The sequence below is a fragment of the Callorhinus ursinus genome, unplaced genomic scaffold (assembly GCF_003265705.2).
Source record: "Callorhinus ursinus isolate GAN/ISIS: 27379988/994484 unplaced genomic scaffold, GSC_fseal_2.0 scaffold108, whole genome shotgun sequence".
NCBI lineage: Eukaryota > Metazoa > Chordata > Mammalia > Carnivora > Otariidae > Callorhinus > Callorhinus ursinus.
In genome coordinates, this window is record NW_027397170.1 from 56,093 (window position 1) to 67,303 (window position 11,211).

The following is an 11,211-nucleotide window of genomic DNA, read 5'->3' on the forward strand; positions in this document are numbered from 1 at the left end:
AAAAGCAGAGTGTTGTAGGCATCCTTTAAGATGACTACCAATTATCCCACCTTCTGGTATTCATGTCTTTGTGCAATGCCTTTCACTTGAGTGTGGGCCGGATTTACTGACTTGCCTCTAGTGAAGAGAGTACAATGAATGTGGTGGGATGTCATTTCCAAGATTAGACTGTAAAGGAACTGTGACTTGCATATCAGGTGCACATTCTCTCCCTCTTGGAACCCTTGTTCTGGGAGAATCCAGCTGCTAGGCCATGAGGACTATCAGCCAATGTATGGAGAAGCCCATGTGGCAAGGAAATGATATATCTGGCCAACAGCTGGTGAGAACGTATAGCCTGCCAAAGCCATGTGAGTGAGCTTGGAAGTGAATCTTTCCCTAACCAAGTCATGAAATGACTGAAGCCCCAGCCAACATCTCAACAACTACCTCATAAAAGAACCTGAACGAGACGTACCTAGCTAAGCCACACCTAGATTTCTAAACCACAGAAACAGTGGGATAATAATTGTTGTTCTCGGCCACTAACTTTTGGAGTCATTTGTTATGCAGCAATAACTACTATAATAAAACAGATCGTGTATCAAAATGAAATAAAACACATTTATTTTTAATAATAAATTATATTAATTATTGATATAAATTTTAATTCTTGATTTTAAAAATGTCATTCTTAAAAGCAATAGCGAAGGAAAAAAGAAAATTGGGTAATTTTACATTGTATACGTAAATTCTTAACTTTCCAACCCCCACTGCTAATATTAAATGCTTTGTAAATATTAGTCATTGTTTATATTTTTATATAAATAGTACCTGGGAGGGTACACAAGGTTGTATCTGAGAAGTGAAGAAGGTAAATGTTTCAGAGCTGGAGATGTGTACAAAAGGGACTTCAACTTTATCAATAATGTTTTACTTCAATTATGTTCTCTAAAGATCCAAAGTTGATATAAGAAAATGCCCATTCTGAGTGGTGGGTGTTTGTAATATTTTTCTCAAAACTTCCCTGTATTTTGCTCCCCCATTTGGGACCTAAGTGTAAATAAAGATTTATTTGTAAGCATGTTCAGGCTTGGCAGAACATTGTTTATAATAGGAGGTTCAGATGCTTTATGGACAAGTCCTAGCAAACCTGAAAGGAGCCAATAATGCTCTGTTATTTAAACTGTTGCCAAGTATGGAAGAGGTGCATGGTTTCCCAGTACACCTTTTACACTTGCCATGTTTAAAATGTTCAGTTTGCATGTTGGCAGGTAGCCAGCACAACAGAGAAATCCACAATTGGAAATGTAAAAAAAAATATATATATGTACATAGAGATGGGTTTTTACTATTGCAAAATGAAATTTGAAATTCCAGCTATGTCAAGAATTTTGGTATTAGTAAGCAAATTATTTGAGGAAATATAATTCCTTAAATTTATAATGTAAGAAAGTGTTGACAGTTCTGTCCAGGACTGAGGTAAGAGGCATCACACTTTCCAGAGCCTCATTCTTCCTCTGACATGACTGAAATCTCCATGGAAGATGTGGAGAGAGAATTTAAATGGGGTGTCCATCAAAATGTCATTTCTAGAAGACATTCCATCTATGGTAATTCTTTTGCAATATCAAGGTCCCTCTCTTCTTCCTGTTTTTAATTTTCTTTTCAGACTTCAGTTGCAAATAATTGAGTTAATTATATTCCTTATGGCATACCACTTTTTGTCCTTGCAAGATCTCTGTCCTATATTTTTCTTTATGTACTTATATACCAACTAATTTAATTCCTGTTCTCTTTATGCCCCATTATCTTCCTATAGGCAACTATTTTATTTTCTTTAAAGTGTATTCTCCAGCAAACAGCCTTTAGACTTCATCTTCACTGTCAGCTCTCCTTGATATCTAACCTGGGGGCCCACACTACAGATTTGGACATATCAGCCTCCAAAATCACACAAGAAAATTCCTTTTATTACATCTCTTTATATATCTCCTATTGGTCTCTCTGGAGAACCAGACCAAAACAATACCTCATGGAAAGAATCACCTCTTGCTGTCTACCCACTCTCCTAGTGATGGACACAGATTTCCTTTAAAATCTATATTATCACAGAAACATGAGCATCCTCAAATGTGTCCCCTTATGGACCCATGTAAGAATGTTCTGAGTTTCAAGGAAACAAACTGAAGGTTGCTGGAGTGGTGGGGGGTGGGAGGGATGGGGTGGCTGGGTGATAGACATTGGGGAGGGTATGTGCTATGGTGAGCGCTGTGAATTGTGCAAGACTGTTGAATCACAGATCTGTTCTTCTGAAACAAATAATGCAACATATGTTAAGAAAAAAGAAAAAGAAGAAGATAGCAGGAGGGGAAGAATGAAGGGGAGTAAGTCAGAGGGGGAGACGACCCATGAGAGACGATGGACTCTGAAAAACAAACTGAGGTTTCTAGAGGGGAGGGGGGTGGGGGATGGGTTAGCCTGGTGATGGGTATTAAAGAGGGCACATTCGGCATGGAGCACTGGGTGTTATGCACAAACAATGAATCATGGAACACTACATCAAAAACTAATGATGTAATATATGGTGATTAACATAACAATAAAAAAATTTTTAAAAAACGGGAAAAAAAAGAATGTTCTGAGTTTCAGACCTAAATCATTTCACAGACCCAGAGCCTTTGATTAAAGGGGAGGCCAGATCCCCTTGAGGAAGGATTCTGTATAATTGCTACAAATACACTCTGCAAACTTCCCTCTAATCTTCCCCCAAAAGAAAACCAGTCCAACCATCTCCTAAATGTTTACATTTGATAATTACATAGTAGGAACATTCAGTCAGATGTTTCCTTAGATTAGTTATTTTTAAAACTGCCTCTTAAAATGTCAAAAACATAAGCAAACAAACAACAGACAAAAATTTCTAATTTTACATTTTATTTAAATGGTCCATTAAGTGAACTGATCATTAAAACCACTGTTAAGGGGCACCTAGGTGATGCAGTCAGTTGGGTGTCCAACTCATGATTTCGGCTCAGATTGTGATCTCAGGGTTGTGGGATCCGGCTCTGCACTCAGTGCAGAGTCTGCTTAGGACTCCTTCTCCCTCGGCCCCTGCCTGCTAGCTCTCTCTCTCTCTCTCTGGAATAAATAAATCTTAAAAAAAAAAAAAACTGTTACGTTAATCAACCCTTAGCTATTCTCAATGGCCAAAAACTTTAGTTTATTTTAGTCTGAGGCTTCCCTAGACCATTTCTGTCTTTGGCTTCCCAAGTCTGTTCACTGTGGGGAAATGGAGCCCACTCAACTCAAAAGATATTTTGGTGATATAAAGATGGGAAGCCAAGGGATTGTTTCTCATTTCTCCCTTCCAATTTGAGCATCTATAATTGCGGACACCAACCACCCTTGCAGACCAAGGCAGACCCACTAACTTAGAGGGCCCAAGGTCATCATGTTCAAATGTGATCTGAAAGAAATCTATGTAAGGGTGTATGGAAAGGAATGAAAGCATTCTGAGAGTTTTGTTCATTATGCTTAACCACTCACATTTTTATTAGCAGTTGGCATCAAAGGAGTCTTTTTAAAGACTGGGCAACATCAAAAGAAAGAAAAACTGGAGAGAAGGCTTTGCTGAGGTGAAATTAATTGACAACATGAGGAAATGCAAGGTGTAGTGTGGACCATGCTTGCAGAAAGGTTCTCCTTGATGAAGAAAGATCTCTTAGTGGCTGGACTAATCCCCTCATCAGCACCCGGAGAGATCATGGGGCTGGACTCAGAATGAAGTTAGCGCACAGATAGCATTTGCACTCAGCCAGAAGAGGGCCCCACAGGGTGGCAATGCATTTGCGGATAGTGGCAGACCTCAGAGGAGGTGTGAAGGGTGCTGCATCAGTGAAGCGTTTCCTTACAGAAGCTGGACTTGTGACTGGGTTGTCAGGAAGTTGGCGAGCAGATACTGGTTTTGCAGAGACTTGGGGCAGTTGGTCGAAAGCAATTGCAGCCACTGCTGGATGATTTGCCTAAACCTGTCACACAGCAAGCTGGTTGGCAGGAAGGGGATTCGCAGCCACCTTGGTTGCAGGAAGTGGATCCATCACAAGTTGGTTGGCCAGAAAGCACGGTGCCACAGGAAACTCGTTTGCAAGGGTTCTTTACAAAACATGGGAGCTGGCAGTTAGCCACTGGCTGGCAGATGAAGGATATGGAAGGTGCTGGTTGGCAGTGAAGTGGCTGGCAAGGGGAGGACACACAGCATGTAGGATTGCAAGAACTGAACACAGAAGTTGATGGCTGGCAGGGAACAGGCACGCAGGGAACCAATTGGCAAGTCTTGAAAATGTAGCAGATGGGTTGGTAATAAGTTGATTTGCAGAGCTGATCTTCACCGTTAATGGGCTGACATGAACCTGGTTGGCAGCAAGTTGGCTGGCATGGACTAGCTGCACAGATGGTTGGTGGGCAAGAATTTTTGATACAGGAAGTTACCTCAGAGCAGGATGGCTGGCAGGACCTAATGTCACAGCAGACCGATTGGCCACAAGCTGCCTGACATGATCCGGACACAAAGACAGGTTCTTGGCAGGAGCTTTGCTGGTCGAGGCTGGATTCACAGCAATTTGCCTCACAACTGGTAGATTCCGAGCAGGAGGGTTGGCATGAGCTAACCAGACAAGGAGACTGACCAGTGCCAGATTCATAGCATGCTGTGCAGGAACAAATGGGTTGGCAGACAAAACCAACGCAGGAAGTTGCTGGAAGGCAGGTAGGTTGGCAAGAAGCAGGTTCACAGCCAGTTGGGGCACTGTTGGATGGCTGACGGTTTTCTTGGCATGTGACCAGTTGCCACGTTCTGCTCCGGCAGGAACTAGGCAAACAGATACCATTTCGGAAGCCACCACCATTTGAACACATGAAAGTGGGCACAGCTGGAATGGCCATGGTGTTTCTGGGACAACAGCTGTCCCCCGTGGCACTGATGTTAACCTTGCTAGGAAGTTGCAAACTCAGTATACCTGAGTGTGAAAGACATCTACTATATGGGGGCTTTTATAGTCCTTCACTAGGGGTGTTGGTACAACTTAGAGCATCTTTCCTTGTTATTGTTTCTACTCACTTGCCTACAAACATCTGATTAGCAGGCTTCAGGAGCCTGGATAGATATTGTCCCCACTTTAAAAACTTGTCTGTTGAGTTGAGAGTTTTCTTTGCTGAGTTTGGATTCCTTGATGCTGGTCCTGCTCTGGGATGAGCTGTCTCTTTTACAGGTTGTTCTCCAGCCTCCGTGAAGCAGGGCTTTCCCTGAACTAACCTCTCATCAGGAGGCCTCATCCCAGCCAAAGCAACCTGCTCTTCCTCCAGGAATGCCGTTCTGCACCATTTAGACAATCAGGAAATGAAGCCTTGACCTAGTTGAAAGAGGGTGATGTCTGAGATGGCAAACAGAAAATCAGGCTGTGCATCCCAAAGGCACTTCAATGTCTCCACTTCTTTCTAGAAACTTCCCATTTGGTTTTCCTGAAACTCAGTTTTATTAGTACCACTAATAATAGCAGTAGCAGTAGTAGGAATGGCTTCCATTCCATTTATAGCATACTTACTATATACCAAGTCCTTGACTGTATTTTTCATTGAATCTTGCGATGACCCTAGGTAGTAAGTGTAATACTCGCTACTATAGCAAAACTAACTCAGAAGGTTTAAATCCTGAATTCCCAAAATTATGCAAGTAATAAAAGGTTGAAATAAGATCCAAACCTAGTTTGGGCTGACCCCAAAACCTCTGGTCTTAATTATCTGTTAGACCTCCTGACTTTGGAGTGGAAGAGAAAGACTATAATATAGTGATTGAAGACTGACATTTGTATAGCAGTGCACTGACTCATGGGCAGGTGACCCAGGCCCCATGCTGGGGACCATTCATCCACTCCAGTGACTAGATTAAACTGGTATGAGTACTTACCTCTACTTATCCATACACCCAAAGACAATCTTTTAATTTGGAAATTTTAATAACTGTAAAATATTTTGCCAAGAATTAAATCATATTATGGAGTTCACAACATATAAATTCTATAAATATAAAACTACAACAACCAAAAGTGATATAAGGACATCACTGCAAAGTAATTTTAGTGTTAAATCACCCTCTTCCAAGAGGGACTTAGGAGGCATTGGTTGTCCTAATTCTTCCCCTCTTTCTGTGGACTCATCCTGGCTCTGTATCATCAGACAACTTCAGCATCCCACACTGGTCCATGTCTGACCTGGTTTACACCAGAGATTCACAACAGAATAGAAAGATCATGGTCTTGGGATCCCAACAGGGCTAGTGTCATTTTCTGGCTCTGCTACTAACTCACTCTGTGGGACATGTTAGCTCATTACCCGAGTATTCAAAGTACTAAGAGTTTATCTATTCACCACATGCTATTGCTCAGGTTATTTTTATTTTTTTTAGCTGCCTCACAATTACTGAAAATGCTGGAAATTCTGGAAGGTACTTTTCAAAGTACCAGCTAAAGAATACCTTCTCCTTGGCACCCTCCTCCTCACCCTCATTTTAAAAGGAAGAGAAATTTTTCTGATCTGAATGATGCCTGGGAAATCCTCAGCCTTGTCATTAAAATACCTTTTTTCTACCATTGCTTTTTGTGTTACAGCACCAATCACTCCTTTTGCCATCCAACTCATCACTAATCATTTTGGCACCTTGCAAACTGCAGGGATCACTGCACTCTGTTTTATTCCTGTCTACATCCCAAAGCTCTCATCTTTCAGAAGAAATACTTTTGGTCTTACCAAGTAGGTCAGTCATGATGGAAACATGAATATATTTGAGAAACCATGTCAACTTCAACCGGAAAAAGGTGTCAATGTCCTATACTCATACATACCACTTTTATTGTTTTTTTAAAGATTTTTTTTATTTATTTATTCATGAGAGACAGAGAGAGAGAGAGAGAGAGAAGCAGAGGGAGAAGCAGGCTCCCCGCTGAGCAGGGAGCCCGATGCGGGACTCGATCCCAGGACCCTGGGATCATGACCTGAGCCGAAGGCAGACGCTTAACCATCTGAGCCACCCAGGTGCCCACCACTTTTATTGTTTTTAAAACGATCAATTTTTACACCCATTTTTCTCCGATTCTGTTCTTGCCTTTCTTCCTCCTAAAGAAACTTCTCAGGTTGTTGGTAAAGGGTACAAACTCTCAGCTATAAGATGAGTATGGTCTGAGGATCTGATATATAACATAGTCACTCTAGTTAATAACACTGTATTGCCTAACTGAAATTTGCTAAGAGAACTTAAATGTTCTCACACTCCTTCCTCCCAAAAATATGAGGCTATGGATGTGTTAATTAACTAGATGGGAAGAATCTTTTCATGATACATATGTATATCAAATCATCACAGTGTGCACTTCAAATATCTTACAATTTTGTCAATTATACCTCAACAAAGATGAAAAAAAAGTCTCAATAGGGACATCTTTCATTTTGCTGTGGTTCAAGGCCCTAAAGATATCTGGTATACCACCAAGGGCTGTTGTGATCACATCAAGAAACATGATGATGCATAAAAAAACACAAACTTTGGACAGAACTGTATGTTCTGTATGTTACATGTATTTACATGGTGTGTTACTTTTGTGTGTTTCTTACTCCCTGTGGCTATCCTGAATTCCGTGTTTAGCATTCCCTTGTGAATATATATAAGGTATATATTTGTGTGTATGTATGTGCATATGTACACATGTATGTATACTCATACATACATGTATGCATGTGTGGGGGTGTTGTTTTTGAGCTTTAAACATATATGTGGTCTTGAGGCTTTTTTGTATCAGCTCTACTCTGGTCAGGTTTCACCCCTGTTTTGCATATGGCCATTGTCCAGTTGTGGGGTTTTGGGGGGGTTGTTTTTTTTTTTAGATTTTATTTATTTATTTGTCAGAGGAAGAGAGAGCACAAGCAGGGGGAGCGGCAGGCAGTGGGAGAAACTGGTTCCCTGCTGGAGCCCAACATGGGACTAGATCCCAGGACCCTGGGATTATAACCTGAGCCAAAGTCAGATGCTTAACTGACTGAGACACCCAGGTGTCCCTGTCCAGTTGTTTTCACTGCAGCATAGTATTTATTTTGTGAATATACCACAATTTTCTTGTCTCTGTTTATGGGCCCTTGGATTCTTTGTCACTCATATTCATCTTATAAAATAGAGGGAAAGAAATCTTACCTCAAAGAATTGCTATGACTTACATGAATCACTGGGACTGTGCTTGGGACAGAGATTTAAAACCCTGGCCAACTCCTCTTGACTCTGTAAGGAGATGGAGATAAATCTCAATGGCCTGATGAGACAGTAACCCTGACACCAATGTGCTGGTTAATTTCCACATTTGAGTTCCTCCCTCTGCCATTGTATAACCCAGTGGTTCTCAAACAGGGGTGATTTTTGCCCCTTATCCCCAGGGTTGTTTGCTACTGTCTGGAGACATTGTTGATCATCACAGTCAGGGGATGCTCCTAGCATTTAATTGGTAAAGTCCAGGGATTCTGCTTAATATCCTACAGTGTGAAGGATGGTCCTCACAACAAAGAATTATTCAGCCCAAATGTCAATAACACTAGAGTTGAGAAGCCCTGGTCCTCCCCCTCTTGTTCTTAGGATAGCCCAAGCTGCACCTTGAGGACTAGGGATAGCCCTTTATGCCATGCACTAAGTGACTACTTTGAAGAGACTCTGTCCTTAGGATTGCAAGGGAGTATGTATGGAGTTTACACAAGGTGTGTGACTTGAAGAGACTAGGAGAACATAAAGTGCAAGGCTGTTTGCAGGGGCTGGGTATGTAGAAAGTCTGAGAGCAAGTTGGTTAGCAGATGGCAGATGCAGAAGAACCTAGGTGGCAGCAGAGAGGTTGACAGGAGGTAGATGAGCAGGAAATGGGCTCACAGCACAAGAAATCCAGGTTATCTTCCTTATTGTAAGTGTGACCTCCCACTTGTTTTTATCCCACTGTGAACCCCAAAGCCATTGGCTTGCTCCCCAGTCTCCCTATATCCAAGTCCGTGCTCCTTCATTCGGTTCTCCACACCAAGGCCAGAGGGACATTCCAAAACCCAGTGCTCTTCATGTCACTGACCTGCATATGGCCCCTCGATGCCTTCATATCAGCCTTGCACCAAACTAAAATGTCCCTGTCTAACTTACAAGGCCTGACAAGGGCAGGTCACTGTCTACTTAGCTGACCTCAGAGCTCACCTGCCTCTAAGCACACCTCTGCCCAAGCCTCACTAATGAATGGTGTGCTCACAAGCCCCATTCACTTGTATGTTTCCTCTGCCTGGAAAATGCTTCCTTTCTGGTTTTGGACTGGTTAATTCTTATTTGTGCTGAAAGACTCAGCTTCAGTATCACATTCCCCAAGAAGTCTTCCTTATTTCTCCCCATGCCCTGTTGAGTTCAAACTGCCCTATGCTTGCCTCTCACCCAGTACTTAGCACAATGCAATGAAGTGTCTCTGCCTATCTGTCTCCCCCACCCCCATCCTGATAGTGAGCTCCCTGAGAACAAGGACTGAAATGTTAGTTTTCTCATTCCTACAGCCTAACACAGTCCCTGGCTAATAGCTGTCTAATAAAGCTTGTTGGATAGATGAATGGATAAAGCTGCTCTTGAAGACAAACCAAGTTAGCTGATGAGAATATGACATTAACAGAGCAATAAGAACAGCATGTCACTTCAACTTAGCCACTTTATTGGACAGTTAAACATCTTTTTCTCATGGAAGAAGTCCCCAAGGAACATGAGTACACCCAGAAAGGGAGCACATGCATGAGGACAGAAAAAACTTAATGCTGGGAAAGGGACTCAAGATGATGTGGTGAAGTAGCTCTTTTCAACTTGATGGCAGCAGCAGGCAGGAACCCAGAATGACCCCCTCTAGATGCCCAGGGCACCTTCATTTGGACCATTAGGAGACTGACATTTCTGGTGAGTTCTTTGAAGTGTAAGAAGATGGCAAGTGATGGTGCAGAAAGATTCTAACTAAGTCATTGTGAGCTTTGGGGAGGGTAGTTAAGGTTTCTCTCTAGCTGGAGGTTTGCTTTGCAGGAATCAGTGGGCTGAGGCCAAATCAGTGGTCAGCAGGCTTGGTGGCAGTAGGCGGGCTGGCTGCGGCTTCACGGGTGGTTGGGCTGGTGGGTTTGGCTTCACTGGGCTGGCAGGGACTGGCATTTGAGACCTCGGCCTTGCAGGACGTTGAGTCAGTGCAATCTGGTTGGCTAGAAGTAGATCTTTTGCAATCCCGTTTATAGGAGTCAGCACAAGGCAGACGGGAGCAGATCGGACGGTAAGAGAGCGAAGTGACACAGGCCGGGCGGCGCAGGATGGAATAGCATGGGCGGTAGCAGGCAGGGCGATAGGAGATGGATGTCATATATGGCTGCCTGTAAGTGATGGGTCCAGAGCAGATTGGACGACAGATTGGGCGGTAAGAAACCGAAGGGGTGCAAGGCTGTTTGCAGGAGCTGGGTATGTAGAAAGTCCGAGAGCAAGTTGGTTGGCAGATGGCAGATGCAGAAGACCCCGGGCGGCAGCAGAGTGGTTGGCAGGAGGTAGATGGGCAGGAAACGGGATCACGGCAGATGGACCGGCAGCGCTTGACTATGTAGCAGGTAGGTTGACATGGACTGCGCACACAGATACTTGCTGAACAGGGACTGGGCTCAGAGCACATGGGTTGGCAGATGCTGGAGATGCAACAAGAGGGCTCTTGACAAGTGCTGGAGACACAAGGTGGCTCACAAGGGCTTGGAACACAGCAGACAGGTCGAAGACAGACAGGCTCACAGACCAGAGCCACACAGGGAGCTGACTGGCAGTTGCTGGGCTCTGAGCAAGATGGCTCACAAGGACTGGGGTCAGAGCCGACAGGCTGGCAGCTATTAGCCACAGAGCAGACAGATGGACAGCAGCTAGGTGTGGGGCAGACCGGCTGACAGCAAGTAGGCTCACAGACCACTGGTTGGCAGGAACTAGGCACAGTGCAGACAGCTGAACAGCAGCTGGGCTCACAGATGACTGGCTGGCAGCAGCTGGGTTTGCACATGATGGACTGGCAGGGAGTGGGTACACAGAGAACTGGCTGGCAGGAAGGGGCCTCACAGCACACAGGTTGGACACAGCTGCTCACAGAACAGGAGGGCTCACAGATGGTGGCTTCACAG

At 43.6% G+C, this 11,211-nt stretch overlaps 2 protein-coding genes across 2 annotated transcripts in view; both read right to left on the minus strand.

The window, feature by feature from the left end:
- Nucleotides 1-3,918: 3,918 nt before the first annotated feature.
- On the minus strand, nucleotides 3,919-5,313 carry KRTAP29-1 (keratin associated like protein 29-1). The gene is made up of 2 exons (XM_073889519.1): nucleotides 5,294-5,313; nucleotides 3,919-4,972 (listed from the first exon to the last, which is right to left on the minus strand). The coding sequence occupies exons 1-2, from the start codon at nucleotides 5,311-5,313 to the stop codon at nucleotides 3,919-3,921; spliced, it is 1,074 nt and encodes a 357-aa protein (XP_073745620.1).
- A 4,805-nt stretch (nucleotides 5,314-10,118) lies between these two features.
- KRTAP16-1 (keratin associated protein 16-1) overlaps nucleotides 10,119-11,211 on the minus strand; it is a 1,342-nt gene continuing 249 nt past the window's right edge. The window contains 1 exon segment of the mRNA XM_025861747.2: nucleotides 10,119-11,211. This exon segment is cut by the window's right edge and continues 12 nt beyond it. Coding sequence (XP_025717532.2) covers nucleotides 10,119-11,211 — 1,093 coding nt within the window.